This window comes from Papio anubis, chromosome 8 (assembly GCF_008728515.1).
Source record: "Papio anubis isolate 15944 chromosome 8, Panubis1.0, whole genome shotgun sequence".
Lineage (NCBI taxonomy): Eukaryota > Metazoa > Chordata > Mammalia > Primates > Cercopithecidae > Papio > Papio anubis.
In genome coordinates this window covers 36,287,496-36,308,800 of record NC_044983.1, presented here as the reverse complement: position 1 = coordinate 36,308,800, position 21,305 = coordinate 36,287,496, and the positions used below count along the sequence as shown (strand labels likewise).

Here is a 21,305-nt window from a genome sequence, read left to right as displayed (position 1 = left end):
AAAAAAAAAAGAGTCATTAAACATCAAAAGGGAAAGAAAGCAAGCAGTGTGCAGACTGACTCTACAGAGGCTGGCTCTTTTCTCCCCTTAGCCTCTGCTATCTATACTTACTAGCTGGCTATCATTGAAACTTAACAAATGGCCAGGTGTGGTGGCTCATGCCTGTAATCCCAACACTTTGGGCGGCCAAGGCAGGTGGATCACCTGAGGCAAGGAGTTCGAGACTAGCGACAAAGCGAGACTCCATCTCAAAAAAAAAAAAAAAAAAAAAAAAGGAAAGAAAGAAAGAAAAGAAAAAGAAAGAAAAAGAAACTTAACAAATGTATATAGAAGTCTTGGCTCTAGATAACTGAAATGGGACTAGCTTAGTGAGCTGCCAATTACATTACTTCTAATAATAGGATTCTTTATTAAAACAACTGTGGAAGAAAACAGTTCTTGCTTTCTATTCCTTTTTAAATCTGGGGCATTTTGCGAAATGGAAATTAACGCCTCGACTTGCATTGCTGTGTGATCTGGGGTTTTCACTTCTGCACGGGAAGCCCTGCCTGGCTTATTGGCTGCCTGCCTTGCCCTATGTCTTTTTTTTTAATTCGTATAAATGTGTGGAGTACAAGTGTAATTTTGTTAGATGCATACATCACATAGTGGTGAAGTCAGGGCTTTTAGGGTATCCATAACCCCGATAATGTACATCATATCTGTTAAGTAATCTCCCATTATCCTTGCCCTGTTGTTGAAGCAGTTGGCTTGTTATTTTGGATTGAGCCACTTGGTGCTAGAGAAGAGAAGGCATTGAGTGAGGGAAACGTGCTTGGGAATTCTGGAGATTGTTATCCTGCCCTGCCCACTCTCTCAGGGGGTTCTCCTCAAGTACCCTGGAATGGTCCCGTGGCCCCTGTGGATCGCCACCACAAAGATTATGAGGTTCTGTTGTCCTGGCAACCAGTTGTCCAGCGCCTCTGCATTGGAGTTGCTAAGGTTCCAGGAAGAGGCAGGACTGCCCGGCCCAGCCTTGGAGGAAGACTTCTGGGCAGAAACGGAACACAGGAGCAGAGACACATAGTCTTGGCCCCAGTTTCATCTCAGTTATGCCCACCCTTTCAGTGTTCATGGATGTGCCCCTCGCTCACAAGCTAGAGGGCAGCTTGTTAAAGACCTACAAACAAGATGATTGCCCAAACAAGATGTTCTTAGCCTATAGAGGTAGATGCCTAGCAGTTCTGAAGTATAAGACTTAAGTGATGGTAACTGGCTCTAGGAGGACAGTGTTCCCTGCTGCAGGGGGAGAGGTGCCGCCCAAGCTTCTGCGGGTGGAGAGATCTTTTCTTATTAACAGAATTACCCAGTGGGGAAAAGTGCAGATAAGGTCCCAGGTCATTCCATGCTCTCTGCCCTTCTCTGGGGGCTTCTAGGGATTTGGTGAGAGCTATGTCCTCTTCCACAACTCTATGCTTGGGGGCCTGCAAGGCCATCCCACACTTCTTCAGCCTCTTACCTCCTCTCCCTCTCTTTCTCTTCCTGTTCTTGAACCAAGAATGGTTCTCCAAATTGAGCCTTCTGATATGCAACTGGGGCTCCCCGCTGTGAAAGTCAGGGTTAGCTTTATTTAGCTTCATCTACCTATAACTCTCATTTTGCATATTATTATTATTATTATTATTGTTTGTTTTTGGAGATGGGGCCTCACTCTGTTGCTCAGGGAGAAGTGCAGTGGCAAGATCTCAGCTCACTGCCACCCTTTGCCTCCTGGGCTCAAACCATCCTCCTGCCTCAGGCACCTGAGTAGCTGGGACTACAGGCGCTGGCCACCATGTCTGGCTGTTTTGTATGTTTTTATAGAGACAGGGTTTCATCATGTTGCCCAGGCTGGTCTTGAACTCCTGAACTCAAGTGATTCACCCACCTTAGCCTCCCGAAGTGCTGGGATTATAGGCTTGAGCCACCGATCCCGGGCTTGTATAATTTTTAACTTTTAAAATGACATAGGTTTCATTTGTCTTTTTTAAAAAGACAAAAATGATACACGTTCACTAACAGCATATTGTTTTCATCAAGCAGAAAAGAAAAGGGAAAGTTGTGTTTTCACAGGCACCTTCCCACAGCCCCACGGAGTCCAGGACAGACTTTTTTGCGGGCTGTCTGCAGAGCTCAGCCCCAGGGGCCCAAACCAGGCATCTGGAGCTTCCTCTGTGGTTTTCCTCACAGTCTGCATGACAAATGAAGGCCATCCCTGGATTTCTCTCGTGGTGCAGAAGACCCGACTACAGATTTCACAGGATCCCTCCCTGGATTATGAGTACTTGCCCACCATGGGCCTGAAATCATTCATCCAGGCCTCTCTAGAACTCCTCTTTGGAAAGCACAGCCAAGCCATTGTGGAGAACCGGGTGAGAAGGCGGGCCCTCCCCTGGCTCATCCTGACACAGAGAGTGGGGCTCTGGGTCTGCACAACCTTAAACCTGAAAGGGACCTTGGAGGGCACCCTGGTATTGATAAAGGAGATACCTGAGGCTCAGAGAGTCCACAGCTTTAGCCATAGAGTCAGGATCAGAATCCTAGTCCAGGTATTCCCTCCTCACACTGCTGATTTGAAAGCTCTTTTGAGATACGAATGATCTGAATTGGAGGTGGTGTTAGTATTCCCGTTACTGTTTTATTTTTCAATGTATTATATATATATATTTTGAGACAGAGTCTCACTCTGTCACCCAGGCTAGAGTGCAGTGGTGCCATCTCGGCTCACCGCAACCTCCACCTCCCAGGTTCAAGCAATTCTCGTGCTGCATCCTCCTGTGTAGCTGGAATCACAGGCGTGTGCCACCACGCCTGGCTAGTTTTTGTATTTTTTGTAGAGACAGGGTTTCACCATGTTGGCCAGACTGGTCTCAAACTCCTGGCCTCAGGGGATCCACCTACCTTGTCCTCCCAAAGTGCTGGGATTACAGGCATGAGCCACCGTGCCTGGCCTCCATTACTGTTTTAGAGTGTTATTTTTATTTCTTTTTATTTTTTAATGTTTATTTACTTATTTTTTTTTTGAGATGGAGTCTCACTCTGTCACCCAGACTGGAGTGCAGTGGCCTGATCTCCGCTCACTGCAACCTCTGCCTCCCAGGTTCAAGTGATTCTCCTGCCTCAGCCTCTTGAGTAGCTGGGATTACAGGTGCGTGCCACCACATCTGGCTAATTTTTGTATTTTTAGTAGAGACGGGGTTTCACCATGTTGGCCAGGCTGGTCTCAAACTCCTGACCTCAGGTGATCTGCCCACCTCGGCCTCCCAAAGTGCTGGAATTACAGGTGTAAGCCACCACGCCAGGCCTATTTCTGTCTATTTCTTGATGGCAGGTAGCGGGTGTACATACTGTTGGTGACAGTGGTGCCTTCCAGCTTGGGGTCCAGTTTCTCAGAGCTTGGCATAAGGATGCTCGTATAGTTTACATCATCTCTTCTCAAAAAGGTTAGTCTTACCCAAGATGAGGGTGACAGCAAATCCCCATCCCCTGTTCCTAATCCTCATCCCATTTGCCATCTTCACTGTTATCCCTCATTCTCTGTCATGAGCAAAATGGCGGACAAGCCAAGCTATTTATGTCCTTTTCCTGTTAATGTCCCACCTTCAGCCAGTGACTCTCAGCCTCACACTCCAGTACCTCTGCCTCCGTCTCTCTGTTTCCCATGTACCAGTTACGGGGGGACTGTGTTCCCACAGAACTGCATGGACTCGTCTTCCAGGACATGGGCTTTACAGTTTGTGAATACTCCATCTGGGACCCCAAGAAGCTATGCGTGGACCCCGACATACTCCTCAATGTGGTGGAGGTAGAGGGGCCCTGCTCAGAAACTCCTCCTCAGAGCTGACTTACAGCCTAATGTTCCTCTCCTCCCCACACCTCTTAAGTCATCCAAGACCTTTTCCAGGTTTGAATTTGCCTGGCCCTTCAATGGTAACTAACATGGAGGAGGACTTCACCCCCAAATGCCCTGGGGCCGCCACTCCTGGGTAAAGGTGAAGCCTGATGAGACTGTCTGTACTTGCAGCAGATCCCACATGGCTGTGTCCTTGTGATTGGGAACATTATCGACTGCAAGTTGACACCAACTGGGTGGGCAAAGTTGGTGTCCATGATAAAGGTAAACCCAATCTCCCGCCCAGCCTTCCTGTCTTTGACTCTCTGCTCTCTCCTCCATCCATCTCATTCTTTTTTTGTTCTCCTTTCTCCTACAGAGCAAGCAGATATTCCCATTTTTTGATATTCCCTGTCAAGGTTTATACACCGGTGACTTGGAAGAAGATACTAGAATCTTACAATACTTTGTGTCTCAAGGCTTTGAGTTCTTCTGCAGCCAGTCTCTGTCCAAGAATTTTGGCATTTATGGTATGGTACAGGCAGAAGAAGGGAGGGTCTATTGCTGAAGTGGGGCCGTGCTCACAGCAGTGATGTTTTTGATATCTCCTCCTTAGGAGGGAGCCAAGGACTCCAGGGAGAGCACTATAGAGGCAGAAGTGGGGAGCACTGAGCTAGAATTTTGTTCTGTTACTCAATCTAGCCACCCAACCCAACTTGACTTAGATCATTTCACCCCCTCAGGCCTCTGTTTCCTCAACTATAAGATGAGAGGGTGGGGCTGGCATGGTGGGTGACACTTGTAATCCCAGTTGACACTTCCCAGTCCCTCCTTTGGGAGGTCGAGGTTAGGTGATCACTTGAAGCCAGGAATTCAAGACCAGCCTGGGCAACACACCGAGACTCTGTCTCTACAAACAATTAAAGAAATCAGTTGGGCATAGTGGTACACACTGGTAGTCCTAGCTACCCGGGGGGCTGAGGCAGGAGGACTGCTTAAGCCCAGGAGGTTGAAGTTGCAGTGAGCTATGATTCCACCATTGCACTCTAGCCTGGGTGACAGACAGAGAGATAGTCCCTTAAAAGAAAAAAAGGAAAGGATAAAAAAGAAGAGTAGAACTTAGTGATTTTTCAATTTCCTTCCTCCTTTAAGACTCTGACTTATGGGTACTTTTGCTGGAAGGAGAGCCTCTGGCAACTTCCCGGAGCCTGAATACCACCCTGGCTGGGCTGTGATGAGGGTGGCTCAACCCTTTTTTCTGCGAGGTTGGAGGTTGAGATCTAGGTGAAGGCCTTAGGAGTGGAGGAAGGGGCTGAGGCTGAGGCTGTCTTCCCAACACTGCAGATGAAGGAGTGGGTATCCTAGTGGTGGTGGCAGTCAACAACCAGCAGCTGCTGGGTGTCCTCTCCCAGCTGAAGGGATTAGCCGAGGCCCTGTGGCTAAATCCTCCCAACACGGGTGCACGCATCATCACCTCCATCCTCTGCAACCCTGCTCTGCTGGCAGAATGGTAAGGGTGAGGGCTGGAGCAGGAAGGGATAGGAGGGGCCCTGGGTGCCTGCAGACCTGCTGATCCACAGGATTCAGCAGGGTGCTTCTCTCCTGCCCATGTGACCTTTTTACTCCATTCATTCGTCAACATTTACTGAGGACCTGATGTATACCAATGGCGGTGCCTATACCAAGGGTTGCCTTAGGGGACTGAGTGATAGGACATTTGTTTTGCACCCAGGCCAATGTTATCTGAACTCTTCCAGGTTGCTCGGGGGGATTAGACAGCATCATGGTCTTGCAACTCTGGCAAAATCTGCCTGGGAGCCTCCTTGGCTTGCTTAAATTAATAAGGGATCAAATCTCCCTCCCACTCATAACCATCCCAGAGCCTCAGGCACTCTGTTGGGGACCTTTGAAGGTAAAAAGAGTGGACTGGCAATGAGGGAGGTTTGAGTGCAAGGGGGTCCTCACGCCCTCCTTTCTCATTGTCCTTCCTTGGTAGGAAGCAGAGTCTAAAAGAAGTCGTAGAGAACATCATGCTAACCAAGGAAAAAGTGAAGGAGAAACTCCGGCTCCTGGGAACCCCTGGGTCCTGGGGTCACATCACTGAGCAGAGTGGGACCCATGGCTATCTTGGACTCAACTGTAAGGGTCTGGGGGCGGGTGTCCCCCTTTCTGGCCTTTGGCCTGTATTTGAGCATTAAACTTCACTGACTAGGTGACCAGTTCCTAGCCTCACTCCAGATTTTGATTCTGTCCTCTGGAAAACGGGCTGCTTTAAAGACACCTCTGGACCCCCAGAAGTACCGACACTCCCTGTCCTTCACAAACCAGACTGGGTGCCTGGTGCAGTGACTCATGCCTGTAATCTCAACACTTTGGGAGTCTCAGGATCTGAGACCTTGTCGTGATTTTAGCCCAGCAGGTGGAATACCTGGTCAGGAAGAAGCACATCTACATCCCCAAGAACAGTCAGATTAACTTCAGCTGCATCAATGCCAACAACATAAATTACATCACTGAAGGCATCAATGAGGCTGTCCTCCTCTCAGAGGGCTCAGAGATATGTCTTCCAAAGGAAAAAAAACCCTGATTGGAATAAAACTTTAGTCTTTGCAAAAATCTTGTGCTGATTATTCATTGCTACAATTAATTTATTTACAAAGCACTTTCTTCGCTTATTTATGAAGCAATGGGCTGGCCTCAGTACAGAGAGAGAGAGAGAGAGAGAGAGAGAGAGAGAGAGAAAGGCCTGGAGGAGAAGGGTATATCTGCCTTCATTGGCCATCTTATATTTATTTAAGGCCCTGAGCTGGCCGTGAAAGGGAGTACAAAAACAGGTATGAACCAGCCTGTTTTCTCCAGACACTTACAGTCTAGTTGGGAGACAAGCCTTAGTCACATAAAACACTTAAGTAACATTTTAAGGCTGAATGTGATAGAAGTCAGAATGTATAAACAGAAAATGTGCCAGGAATTTAGAAAAGAAATACCTCAAAGTGGGCCGGAAGAGATGGGGAGCATCTCATGAGGAGGTAGGACTTGATTGGGATATTGATAGATGAATGGATTGGATGAATAACAACTAATGGAAGCTAGAAGGATATCCTAGGTCAATAACAGCCAGAGCAAGTGTCACTGACATGATAAGAAAAAATAAATGTTTTATCGGGCATCTACTAATACATGGGACTCTGTAAACCCCCAGTATACCAACAGGTATATGACAAAGTTGGTGCCCTCCACTCTTGTTGGGGAGACACAATTTACGTGGTTGAAAGGAAAAACTCACTTTTCTCTCTCCTCTACTGTGATTCTCCATTCTGACACAAGATTGTATAGGGTTTTCCCCACACAATTAATTCAGTTATTTGGTGGACCTCAGTTGGGTGCCTTAAAATTCAATAGATTATTTTTTTTTCTTTTCTTGAGACGGCGTCTCACTCTGTCGCCCAGGTTGCAGTGCAGTTGCACAATCTCGGCTCACTGCAACCGCCACCTCCCAGGTTCGAGCGATTCTCTTGCCTCAGCTTCCCAAGTAGCTGGGACTACAGGTACGTGCCACCAGGCCCGGCTAATTTTTGTATTTTTGTTAGAGACGGGGTTTCGCCATGTTGGCAAGGTTGGTCTTGGACTCCTGATCTCAAGTGATCCACCCGCCTTGGCCTCCAAAAGTGCTGGGATTACAGGTGTGAACCACTGTGCCCAGTTCAATTCAATAGATTCTGATACTATCTACCTGGAGTTAGCATCAAATTCCAGAGGTGAAGGACTCAGTTCTGCAAGACTGTACCCCACTTCAGATGCTAGTCACATATCCAGTGGTGTGACCTGTGCATCTGCTATAAACTGGGGGTTCCTACCACTCCTTCCTTGGGTTTGATAATTTGCTAGAACAATTCGCACATCTCAGGAAAATAGTTTACTTACTAGATTATCAGTTTGTTATAAAAGGATACAACTCAGGAACAGCCAGATGGAAGACACACATAGGGAAAAGTGTGAGTAAAGGGGCGTGGAGCTTCCATGGTCTCTCCTCCTGGTTCCCCCTCCCAGTTCCTCCATGTGTTCGCCAACCTGGAAGCTCTCCCAAACCCTTTAGTTAGGAGTTTTTATGAAGGCTTCATTGCGTAGGCATGATGGACTGAAACACTGGCCGTTACTGATTAACTCAACCTCCACCCAGTCCCTCTCCTCTCCCCAGAGGTCACAGGTGGAGCTAAAAGATCCAACGTTCTAATCACATTGTCGGCCCCTCCCACAACAAGTCAGCCATCCTCATGGGCTTTCCAACAGTGACCTCGTTAACATAAACTCAGCTGTGGTTGAAGAAGTCTCATTAGGAATAATAAACAGTGCTCCTTTCACTCTACACTTCTTAACGCTTTGGAAATTCCGAGGGTTTTGTTTTATTTTTTTGAGATGGAATTTCGGTCTTGTTGCCCAGGCTGGAGTGCAATGGCATGATCTCGACTCACTGCAACCTCCGCCTTCTGGGTTCAAGCAATTCTCCTGCCTCAGCCTCCCAAGTAGCTGGGATTACAGGCATGCACTACCGCGCCTGCCTAATTTTGTATTATTATTAGTATTTTTTTTACTAGAAACAGGGTTTCACCATGTTAGTCAGGCTGGGTTCGAACTCCTGCCTGACCTCAAGTAATCCACCTGGCTCAGCCTCCCAAAGTGCTGGGATTACAGGTGTGAGCCACTGCGTCCGGCCTCCAAGGGTTTTTACGAGTTCTGTGCCAGAAACTGGACAGAGACCAAATCCATTTCTTATCATAAATTTTAATACCACAATGATAAAAATGTAGATAACAATAAAAGGTGACATGTAGTAAGTGCTAATGACTGTTTTAGTAAAGGGTTAGCCCAGGAGGACTTAGTTACCCAAGCCCTGCATATTCCAAGGGTCTTCAGGACTGGGCCTCACTGGCTTCTGGGGTATGCATCCAGGCCCTTGAGTGTCCTGCCCAGTAAGAGTATCTTTGTGGCTCAAGACCTTGGGATGCATCTATTAGTTTGACTTCTTGGGACTGGAGACTGAGCAGCTAAGCTCTGTTATATGGGTACTGCATGACTATGTAATTGATCCCCAGTAAAAACTCTGGACACCAAGGCTTAGGGGGGCTTCCCTGGTTGGCAGCACTTCACACGTGCTGTCACACACTGGTGCTGAGAGAATTAAGCACTGTCTGTGTGAATCCACTCAGTGAAGACAACTGGAAGTTTGTGCCTGGTTTCTCCTGGACTCCACCCTGTGCCTTTTTCCCTTGCTGATTTCATCCCGTTGCCTTTCATGTAATAAACTGTAACCACAAGTGTAACAGCTATGCTGAGTCCTGTGAAAGCCTGCAGGTGGCCTCAGAGACCTCCAACACACACGTTCAATTAGATTCAGAGCTGGGTTTAGCAGGAAGATTCAGGCAAGCCCATTTTCAGCTTCCTTGCATCCCCTGAGGATTGCTCCTGCAGGGAGTACAGACAAGTGATCAGCCTCATAGGGTTGGGCTTGAGATCCCAAAACCTGGCTGCCAAGGTTAGTAGGCTCCTGCCTGGAAAAGAAAGTCCCCTTCCCATAGACTGTAATTCTTATGAGAGGTAGCAGAGTGATATGGTTTGGCTGTGTCCCCACCCAAATCTCATCTTGAATTGTAGCTCCCATAATTCCCACATGTTGTGGGAGGGACCCACTGGGAGATAATTCAATCATGGGAGTGGTTTACCCCATACTGTTCCCGTGGTAGTGAATAAGTTTCATGGGATCTGATGGTTTTATATGGGATTTCCCCTTTCACTTGGCTCTCATTGTCTCTTGTCTGCCACCATGTAAGACGTGCCTTTTGCTTTCCTCCATGATTGTGAAGCCTCCCCCGCCACGTGGAACCATGAGTCCATTAAACCTCTTTTTCCTTATAAATTAGTCAGTCTCAGTATGTCTTTATTAGCAGTGTGAAAACAAGCTGATACACAGGGCATCTGAGTAGAGGTGATTGTGAGGAGGCTTGCAAGAAAGTTCATAGAACAAACATAGCCATCTCCTCTGGCTTCCTGTTTAGAAATGGGTTTTATTTTGAGCCCCTGTATTTGTCCACAGTCTCAGGTTCTTCTTCAGGTCTTCTGATGGCTCCTTTGTCACCAGGTTCTAAAGACTTCTTGTCCCAATGTCAGAATAACTCTAGAGAACCCTCAGTGCTTGCAGATGGCGGGTTTTAACTATTCTCAAAGGCATACTAGCATGAGGAGATAATTTATTCAGCCAACATTCTCCCCACCCTCCTGAGCCTAAGACAATAATGGACTCTCATGTTATGGAGGTCAGAAAGCTTTGAACTACTAAAGCAAGACCACTGTTTTTGATCTTTCATACTAGTGGCTTACTTGAGCCACAAGGATTTCTAGTGTACCCAGCCCAGGATGCTGGCAGGATTTGGCAGAGAGACTGGTTGTCCTCTCAGCCTTTGTTCGTAATTGGCTTCCATACCCCACTATTGACTTCACACTCAAGATTCACTTCAACCCTTCTTGAAAGTTTTTTCTACCCAAACCACCTCTTTTTTTTAAAATACAGTTTTAATACAGAGTCTCGCTCTGTCACCCAAGTTGGAGTTCAGTGGCACGATCTTGGCTCACTGTAACCTCCTCCTACCGGGTTCAAGCAATTCTCCTGTCTCAGCCTCCTGAGTAGCTGGGATTACAGGCACCTGCCACCAAGTCCAACTAATTTTTGTATTTTTAGTAGAGACAGGGTTTTACCTTGTTGGTCAGGGTGGTCTTGAACTCCTGACCTCAGGGGATCCACCCGCCTTGGCCTCTCAAAGTGTTGGGATTATAGGCATGAGCCACTGTGCCTGGCATAAATCACCTCTTAAAGTTAGTTTCAGATACCTGGTTACTGTTATTGATTGATTGATTGATTGATTCTTGTGCTTTAGCCACCTGAATAGCTGGGACTACAGGGGCATGCCACCATTCCCGACCAATTTTTGTATTTTTTGTAGAGATGAGGTTTCACCATGTTGGGCAGGCTGGTCTCGAACTCCTGACCTCAGGTAATCTGCCCGCCTCAGCCTCCCAAAGTGCTGGGATTACAGGTGTGAGCCACCGTGACTGACCTTGTTTAAAGTATTAATGATTTAAAATGTTTTATTGTAAACATTTGCAAACACAGTAGGAAGAATTATAAGTCTCCTTACACCCATCATCCAGTGTCCATGATTGCATTGTAGGTAACCTTGAGGCTACAGTGAGCTATGAAAATGCCACTGCACTCCAGCCTGGGAGAGAAAGTGAGACCGTGTCTCAAAAAAATAAATAAAACAGGTCGGGCGCGGTGGCTCAAGCCTGTAATCCCAGCACTTTGGGAGGCCGAGGCGGGCAGATCACGAGGTCAGGAGATTAAGACCATCCTGGCTAACCCGGTGAAACCCGTCTCTACTAAAAATGCTTAGCCAGTGAGGTGTGAGAGCCTGTAGTCCCAGCTACCGAGGAGGCTATGAGGCAGGAAGAATAGGGAACCGAGGTGAGGAGCTTGCAGTGAGCTGAGATCAACCACTGCCTCCAGCCTGTAAGCGACAGAAAGCCGAGACTCCGTCTCAAAAAATAATAATAATAATAATAATAAATAAATAAAATAAATAAAAATGACAAGAGAATGAAAATGGCACACTAGAAAATGTCTATTTAACACAAAAGGGCCTGGCATGGTGGCTCATGCCTGTAATCCCAACACTTTGGGAGGCCGAGGCAGGCGGATAACCTGAGGTCAGGAGTTGGAGACTTTTAATAGTCCAGTTTCAACAATGGGTAGAACAAAACAGAAGGTTAACAAGAAAATAGAAGACTTGAACAATACTAAAAACAACCTAGACCTAAAACACATCTATAAACCACTCCACCCAACAACAGAAGTGCATGTGAACAGTCTCCAGTATAGGCCATAAAACAAGCCTCAATAAATTTAAAAAGATTGAAATCATATAAAGTATATTCTCCAACCACAATGGGATGAAATTAGAAATCAGTAACAGAAGGAAAGCTGGGAGATTAATAAATACATGGAAATTAAACAGCATACTCCTAAATAACCAATGGGTCAAGGAAGAAATCACAAGAGAAATTGGAAAATACTTTGAGATGAACAAATGTGAATATAACATAGCAAAACTTATGAGAGAAAGTAAAAGCAGTGCTTAGAAGGAAATTATAGCTGTAAATGTCTATTTTGAAAAAAATAAATATGATCTAGCAATTCCACTTCTGAGATACAATTCAGTCCATAGCGGTGTGGCTTATATCAGATGACATGAACTGAAGTAGCTGGTAGATATGGAGGGGAGTGTCTGTGTGTTGTATATTTCTACATGGCTCTGTTTAACTAGGTGCCAGTTGTCTGTATTCACTTTCTTGCAGAAGAAACCACATATAAGTTATGCTCAAACTGTTCCCAAACATATCAACAGTATTGGAACAAATTCAGGTTTTCAAATCAAGCATTATAGCAGAACTGACTGTACCACCAGGATTTTTTGTAGATATTGACAGCTGATTCTAGAATTCATATGGAAAAGCAAAAGACCTAGAATAGCCAAAACTATCTTGAAAAAGAACAAAGTTGGAATACTACCATTACCTAATTTCAAGTGTTATAAAGCAATAGTAATCAAGATAGTGTGGTATAAACATAGACGATCAGTGGAACAGAATAGAGGGTCCAGAATAAACACATCTATATATGGACAACTGATTTTTGACAAAGATACAAATGCAATGCAATGAATAGTGCTGTAAAAATTGGATAAACACACGCAAAGAAGAAAGAAATTCAGAAAGGAAGAGAGAAACAAAAGAGCTTTAATTCATACCTTGCACCATATATAAAATTTAATTAAAAACGGATCAAAAACCTAAACGTAAAACATAAAATTATAACACTTCTAGAAGAAACGATAAGAGAAAAGTTTCATGATCCTGGGTTAGGCAAATATTTGTTAGCTACAACACCAAAGTATGATCCATGAAAGACAAAAATAGATACATTTGATCTATTTTATCTATTTAATCAAAATTTAAAATTTCTGCTCCTTCAAGTCATTGTTAAGGGAATAAAAAGATAAGACAGAGTGGGAGAAAATATTTGTAAATGATATGTCTAATAAAGGGCTTATATACAGAATATATAAATAACTCTACAAACTCAGTAAAAAGAAAACAACACAATTTTTCAAGTGGGCAAAAGATCTGAATAGACACTTCACTGAAAAAAGAAGAGATAAATGACTGGCAAAGAAAGCATATGAAAAGCTCTTCAACATCAGTAGTCAATAGGCAAACAAATTTTTTTTGAGACAGGGTCTCACTCTGTCGCCCAGGCTGGAGTAGAGTGGTGTTCTCTTGGCTCAGGCTTACTGCAGCCTCCATCTCCTGGGCTTAAGGGATCCTCTCACCATCAGACCTGACTAATTTTTTTCTTTATTTTTGGTAGAGACAGGGTCTCGCTGTGTTGCCCAGGCTGGTCTCAAACTCCTGGGCTCAAGTGATCCACCCACCTTGGCCTCCCAAAGTGCAGAGATTACAGGTATAAGCCACCATGCCTGGCAGGAAATTAAAATTAACAGACCAATCACACCAAGTGTTGGTGAGGAAGTGGAAGAACTGGAACTCTTATACACTGCTGCTGAGAATGTAAAATGATGCAACCACTTTGGAAAACAGTTTGGCAGTTTCTTAAAGAGCTAAACATATACCTACCATATGATCCAACTATTTCACTACTAGGTATTTGCCCAACAGAAAAGGAAATATATGTCCATACAGAGCCTTGTATATGAATGTTTATAGTAGTTTTATTTGTAATGGCCAATAACTGGAAACAACTAAAACGTCCATCAATAGGGGAATGGATTTGACTAGGTTAACAAATTGTGATGTATCTATAAATGGAACACTACTCAGCAACGAAGAGGAATAAACTGTTGATATACATAGCAATATGAATGGATCACAAAATAATTATGCTGGATAAAAGAAGCCAGACAAGGCTGGGCGCAGTGGCTCAAGCCTGTAATCTCACCACTTTAGGGGGCTGAAGTGGGAGGATTGCTTGAACTCAGGAGTTCAAGATCAGCCTGGGCGATATAGTGAGACTTTGTCTCTAAAAAGAAACAACAAAAAACCCACAACATTAAAAAAATAAAAATAAAGCCAGACAAAAATTAGTACACACTATATGATTCCATTTGTATAATGGTCTAGAAAATGAAAACTACTCTGTAGTGACAAAAAGCAGATCAGTGGTTGTCTGGGGAACGGGATGAGAGTTTTGGGCAGGGGAGAGAGGGAGGGATTGCCAGTGGACACAAGGAAACTGTACGGGTGATACATATGCTCATTATTTTGATTGTGGTGATGATACATAGGTACATACATATATCGAAACTTATCAAATTACACGCTTTATGTAAGTGCAGTTTATTACGTGTCACTTTAGCCACAATTTAAAAAAAAAAGATACTTTTACTTTAAAAAGCTCTTATTAACAAAGATTGCATTGCAGCATTATGAAAAGCTGTAAACATCTTAAGAGCCCAACAATAAGGGTATGGTTAAGCAATTATATCAATCTTTGGGACTATAATGTATCAATTGAGATGACAATTATTAGCCAGGCATGGTGGCTTGTGCCTGTAATCCCAGCTGTTTCAGAGGCTGAGATGGGAGAAGAGCTTGAACCCAGGAGCTTGAGGATGTAGTGAGCTATGATGGTGTCACTTCACTCCAGCCTGGGCGACAGAGTGAGACCCTGTCTCTAAAAAGATCCCAAAAGACAATAATTACAATCAGATAGCAACAACAAAGGAAATACTTGTATAACAAATGATAAAAGAATATGAAAGAATATAAAATTACATGGATGTAAGCCAGAGATAATATGAAAGACAGAAAATAAATGATTTGTCAGGAATAATAAGAGGTGGTTAATTTTTCTTTTTCTTTTCTTTCTTTTTTTTTTTTGAGATGGAGTCTTGCTCCGTCATCCGGGCTGGAGTGCAGTGGCAAGATCTTGACTCACTGCAAGCTCCGCCTCCTGGGTTCACGCCATTCTCCTGCCTCAGCCTCCTGAGTACCTGGGACTACAGGTGCCCGACACCACTCCCGGCTAATATTTTTGTATTTTTAGTAGAGACGGTGTTTCACCGTGTTAACCAGGATGATCTCAATCTCCTGACCTCGTGATCCACCCGCCTTGGCCTCCCAAAGTGCTGAGATTACAGGCATGAGCAAGAGGTGGTTAATATTTTTATCTGAATTTCCTCATGCTGGAGTGGAGTTAACATGGCAAGGAATATATTTTCACTTTTTGAACTTAGGGGCCTGTCCCCCTTAGCGACGTGGCCTAGGACACGGGAAACACAGGGACTTAGCTTGAGTAAATTGTTAGTGAATGCTTCTGGCTCTCACGAGGAATCCACATGGTAAGGGCCATGATTCCTGCTATTGCCAATGGTTTTCAAGTGCTTGCCCCAGCTGTGTCTTCTAAGCCTTTGTGTCCATCATCTCATTTAATGCTGACAACAATTCAATGAGATATAGGTGGTTATTATTATTATCCTCATTTTATGGTCTTTTTAAATATTTATTTATTTATTTTTTGGAGACAGGGTCTGGCTCTGTTACCCAAGCTGGAGTGCAGTGGCTTGACTACAAGCTCCCTATATCCTCAAACTCCTGGGGTCAAGGGATCCTCCCGCCTCATCCTCCGGAGCAGCTAGGAATATAGGCTCAGGCTACCACGCCCTGCTTTTTTTTTTTTTTTTTTTTTTAAATAGAATTGGATGGGGCTCTTACTATGTTGCTCAAACTGGTCTTGAACTCTTGGCCTCAAGCGATCCTCCGGTTCTGGCCTCTCGAAATGTTGGGATTACAGGCGCGAGCCGCTGCCCCCAGCGAGCGTCTGTAACCTGCCCAACCAAGGTCACGCAGCTGGCAAGAGGCACCGGTGGCGTCCATGTGTGGCGCCCTGACCCCTGCTATAGCTCTGTGTTCCCCATCCAGGCGGCCCCCCAGCACCCCTTCATTCCCGTCTCCAGGGGACAGGCTCTGCCCTGAGGAGATGTTAAGCACCCAGGGCAGGACCCAGAGGAAGCCAAGAGCTCTTGGAGTCCGTGCACGCTAGGATTAGCCCACTGGACCACCTTGCACAGAGCAAAGAACGGTGGAACTGCATATCCGCCGGCAGACAGTGTTCTCGGTTAGGGAGGAAAACTTGCCCACAGCGGGGCTGGCACAACCAAGGAAATGAAGGAACGGGCAGGAGGGAGGGGCGGGTCCACAGCCTTTCTTACCTGGAGGAATCCCTATGGAGAGGACAAGCCGGCCGGGCGCGGTGGCTCACACCTGTAATCCCAACACTTTGAGAGGTCGAGGCGGGCGGATCACCTGAGGTCAGGAGTTCAAGACCAGTTTGGCCAACATGGTGAAACCCCGTCTCTACTAAAAAAACCCACAAAAATTAACCAGGCGCAGTGGCGTGCACTTGTAATCCCAGCTACTCAGGAGGCTGAGCCAGAAGGATCGCTTGAATCCAGGAGACGGAGGCTGCAGTGAGCCGAGGTCATGCCACTGCGCTCCAGCCTGGGCGACTGAGCAAACCTCCGTCTCAAAAAAAAAAAAAGAAAAAAGAAAAAAGAAAAAAGAAAGGACAAGCCGCCCCACCAGCTGCGCACCAGCCCTCGCGCACGCAGGTGGCTGCAGAAAGGCCCGGGCTCAAGGCGGTTTCAGCAGACAAGGTGACTCTGCGTTTTCTGGTGTCTGTCAGTTACCACGCCGGCACTGCTGACGGCCCACGTGGACCTGGCTGGCCCAGGCTTCTGCAAGTATTGGGGTGGGGTGTTGGGGAGTGGGTCGCCAAGAGGAAGTGTTCCAAAGTGCAGTACAGGACGCCCCAAATCTGCCGTCAGGGAGGTTAGTCTTCAAGTGAATCCGCCTTTGAAAGCGTCTGGCGGCCGAGCACGCTGACTCATGCCTATAATCCCAGTACTTTGGAAGGCCTAAGCGGGTGGATCATCTGAGGTCAGGAGTTCGAGACCAGCCAGGCCAAAATGGCGAAACCCTGTTTCCACTTAAAAAAAAAAAATTCCTGGCAGTTCCAAGGTTCTCTCAGCGGGATACACTGGGATTCCAGAGGGTTCCAGAGAATGCTGGGGACTTGTGTCCCCGGTTGGGCGCTAGAGCCCAGCAGTTTGTGGGTGTGGCACTGGCCTTCCCCAGCGTTTCTTGGGCTAATGAGGTCTTCACACCCTGAACTCTCCCTTAGACACCTAAGTCAGCTGCCTTGCAGGAGCAGAATGCCTGGGCCCTCACACAGGGCCTGGCACTCAGGAAAATAAATACCGAGTTCTGAGTGGGGGTGGGCCTCCCACAGCTGCCTGGGCCATCCCCTCTTTGAGACACACTCAGCACATCCCGGGGTTCCTGCAAAACTGGTCCCATGCCACAGCGCTGAAGCTGTCACGGGAACATGGAGAAGTGGATTTACCCCATATGGGAAATTTAGTAAATCCCCACTAGACTCCCCTGATCTACCAGTGGCCTTGTTTTCCTCCTCTTCCTCTTGCTTGTTTCTGTTAGAATCTCTCACATCTCTTAATGGCCTTGAGCAGATCAGTTCAGACCCCAAGCTTATACCCTCCCTTCGGTATAATCCTGCCTTTAGAAGGCAGTTCATAGAGCATGCTTCCCTGGATACACAGCTGAGCAGCTTAGTTAGTAGTCCTCCAACGAAAGTGGATTTCCTTGGTCAGTGGGAGTATATTCTGTGCTTGAGAAAAATTAGCTTTTCTCCATTTTATTACAATTAAAAAGTGTAGCCTAGGGGTTAGGAGACTGCACTTTGGCATGAAACAGACCTGGGTTCACATCCGTGTTCTGCATTGATCTGTGGAGCCTTGGCCAAGTTCTCTATTCTCCCTAAGGCTTGGTTTTCTCTTCTGTAAGATGGGGATAAAAATCCCTACTTTAAGGTCAGGCGTGGTGGCTCACACCTGTAATCCCAGCACTTTGGGAGGCCAAGGCGCGCAGTTCACCTGAGGTCAGGAGTTCAAGACTGGCCTGGCCAACATGGTGAAACCCCATCTCTACTAAAAATACAAAAATTAGCCAGGCGTGGTGGTGGGTGCCTGTAATCCCAGCGACTTGGCAGGCTGAGGCAGGAGAATCGCTTGAACCCGGGAGGCAGCGGTTGCAGTGAGCAGAGACGGCACCACTGCACTCCAGCCTGGGTGACACAGTGAGACTCTGTTTCAAAAAATAAAATAATAAAATAAAATAAAATAAAATATCCCTACTTTTATGGCTTGTGGTGATGATGAATGAGATCATTTATGTAAAGAGCTTGGCACAGCTGGGCATGGTGGCTCACGCTTGTAATCCCAGCACTTTGGGAGGCTGGGGCTGGCAGATCACTTGAGGTTATGGGTTCAAGACCAGCCTGGCCAACATAGTGAAACCCTGTCTCTACTAAAAATACAAAAAGTAGTCGGGCATGGTGACGCATGCCTGTAATCCCAGCTACTTGGGAGGCTGAGGCAGGAGAATCGCTTGAACCTGGGAGGTGGAGGTTGCAGTGAGCTGAGATTGCATCATTGCACTCCAGGCTGGGTGACAGTGAGACTCCATCTCAAAAAAAAAAACAAAACACCTTGGTACATGATAAGTGCTCAGTAAGAGTTATTATTAGCAGAGCTCTTCCAGAATTTCCGGAAGGTTAATTCATCACTAAAGTCCCCAGAAGGGAATTCAAGAAGCCACCACAGCCACTGTGGGTCATGAAAGGTTGCTGTGTAGCCTCTTAATTTCTCTGGCTTCCCAGGAATGTCTGCAGATGAGAATCCTTATCTCATGATCCCACTTCAATCTTTCTTCCTAGCTCTTGGTTTAAATTTCCCTTTTGTGATGCCCCTGTACTTTCTAATGTCCTCACTCTCTCCCTCCACAACCATGGGCACATATGCAGCAGGGGGTACCACTGGGCATCGTGAGGTTCACAGCCCTCAATTGTTCAAGGAAGGAGTTGGATACATGAAAGTCCTGATGCCAGTGTCCAATGGTGTGTGCCAGTGGCTCTTAACGTTTTCTGGGTCAGAGACCCTTTTAGAATCTGATGAAAGGTAGGGACTGTCTCTCTAGAAAGATATATATTCTCACATGCACATGACACTTGCCTACAATCTCAGGGGCTCTTGGACGCAGGGAAGCCCATCCAGTGCCACCCAAGTGTTCCCAAGACCCAGGTAGCCCAGATGACACCTTCAGTACCTTCCCGGGCAGTCTCTCACAGAACTGCAGCAGCAGAAAAACAGACCTCAATTCTTTCCCCTTTTCCTGCCTTCCCTTTGTCAGGAGGTGCCAAGAGAAGGAAATAATAACTGCTCTAAGGGGATCAGGGAGAGAAAGAAACAAAATCAGGCTGGGCGAGGTGGTTCACGCCTGGAATCCCAGCACTTTGGGAGGCCGAGGCGGGTGGATCACTTGAGTCCAGGAGCTTGAGACCAGCCTGGCCAACATGGTGAAACCCTGTCTCTACTAAAAATATAAAAATTAGCCAGGCGTGGCAGTGTGCCCCTGTAAACCCAGATACTCGGGAGGCTGAGACATGAGAATTGCTTGAACCCCACTGCACTCCAGCCTGGGCGATAGAGAAAGACTCCATCTCAAAAAAAAAAAAAAAAAATCATCCAGTACTTCGAGTCAGGCTGTGAGTAGTGAGAAATGACTAAGCGGACAGGAGCATGTTTTGTGAGCTTCACGAAGATTCATGGTTTCAGTGAAAGATACATGGTGACCAAGAGAACTCTGTGAATTGCAGGAGAAATAGGGGTTGGAATGGGAGGAGGGGGAGAATGGCCTGGCAATGTTACTGGGGCTAAGAGGAAAAGAGCTCTGAAGATTGGTTACACAACCACGTCAGTGTATGTAACACTAATGAACTTGAATGTAAGACACTTAAATGCTGAGACAAAGTCTCACTCTGCCACCCAGGCTGGAGTGCAGTGGCACAAGTTCACGGCTTACTGCATCCTCAACCTCCTGGGGTGAGCCCAGGCCAGGCTAATTTTTAAATTTTTTTTAGAGATGAGGTCTTTTTATGTTGCCTACGCTGGTCTCGAACTCCTGGCCTCAAGTGATCCTCTTGCCTTGGTCTCTCAAAGTGCTGGGATTACAGGCGTGAGCCACTGTGCCTGGCCTTTACCATAATTTTTAGTTACTGGCCATCACGTCCTCCATGAGAATGTTTAGGGTCTACCCTGCCAGACCTACCTTCTAGAAAGTGCATAAGCTCAATGACAGACTTTGGTCTAGGGCCTGTTTTGTCAATGGTAAGTTGATGATGGTGTGATCATTGATGGTGCCAGTGGTGGAATTAGTGTAAAGCTATAGAAAATGGGTAAGTTTAATTGAAGGGCCAGGCACAGTGGCTCACGCCTGTAATCCCAGAACTTTGGGAGGCCGAGGTGGGCGGATCACCCTGAGGTCAGGAGTTCAAGACCAGTCTGGCCAACATAGTGAAACACCATCTCTACTAAATATACAAAAATTAGCTGGGCCTGTACTCCCAGTTACTCGAGAGGCTGAGACAGGCAAATTGCTTCGAAGCCAGGAGGCGGAGGTTGCAGTCAGCCGAGATCATGCCACTGCACTCCAACCTAGGTGACACAGTGAGACTTGTCTCAAAAATAAATAAATAAATAAAATAAAGAAAGAAAGAAAAAGAAAAAAAAAGTGAGTTTAATTGGAGGGGCGGGAGGAGAGAGCACAAAGCTGGCCTGCTGGTGTACCCTGTCCTCTGCCTTTCCGGAGAGTCTCACGGGCGCACCCTAATCGGGAATCTGGAAGGTTCACATGGGCATTGCTACTTTCCAGTTGCATGACTTCTGAGGCAGCAGGTGGTGCTGTTTAGCAAACTTGGGTGCCAAGCAGAAGAAACCTGAACTTTTAACTTGAGACATTGGCCCCTGTACCCGGGTAACTCTCCCTTCCGTCTACCAGGCCAGAGGAAGGTATGGGAGGTGGGAGTCTTCTTCCTCTTTAAGCTCCTTAGAGCTCCTCTGCTGGCCCCAGGGAGGAGGGAGGGCTGAGATCTGTTTTCATGTGTGTTTCCCACGTGTGTTGGTATCCCAAACGTCTCTGGAATGTGGCTCAGGTGCAGCCTTTCTGGGAGGGGTGAGGAAATTCGAGGGCATCCTCACACACCCCTCCATCGGCTGGGCTGACTCACCCTCTCCTCAGCTCAGGGTAGCTTCAACAGCTTTATGAGCTCCTCTTGACCCTAGGATTACCTCCTTTCCTTAGGAAGCTGGAATTGCTCTTAGGTTTCCGGGGCTCCACCGTCAAACAGACCAAACACTCGAAAAGCCTCTACTTACACGCATTTTTAAATTTCAGATTTTTATCCAGTGAACTC

At 46.4% G+C, this 21,305-nt stretch overlaps 1 protein-coding gene across 2 annotated transcripts; it reads left to right on the top strand.

The window, feature by feature from the left end:
• The first annotated feature begins 335 nt into the window (after positions 1 to 335).
• On the top strand, positions 336 to 6,466 carry GOT1L1 (glutamic-oxaloacetic transaminase 1 like 1). 2 transcript variants are annotated; one of them, XM_031669483.1, is made up of 9 exons: positions 336 to 1,206; positions 2,209 to 2,390; positions 3,350 to 3,461; positions 3,714 to 3,823; positions 4,046 to 4,135; positions 4,230 to 4,380; positions 5,195 to 5,360; positions 5,847 to 5,989; positions 6,262 to 6,466. In XM_031669483.1, the coding sequence occupies exons 1-9, from the start codon at positions 1,092 to 1,094 to the stop codon at positions 6,435 to 6,437; spliced, it is 1,245 nt and encodes a 414-aa protein (XP_031525343.1). In that variant the 5' UTR covers positions 336 to 1,091; the 3' UTR covers positions 6,438 to 6,466. The 2 variants fall into 2 exon arrangements, with proteins under 2 accessions (XP_031525343.1, XP_031525342.1); XM_031669482.1 differs by having other exon boundaries at positions 337 to 1,206; positions 4,043 to 4,135.
• Positions 6,467 to 21,305: the final 14,839 nt, after the last annotated feature.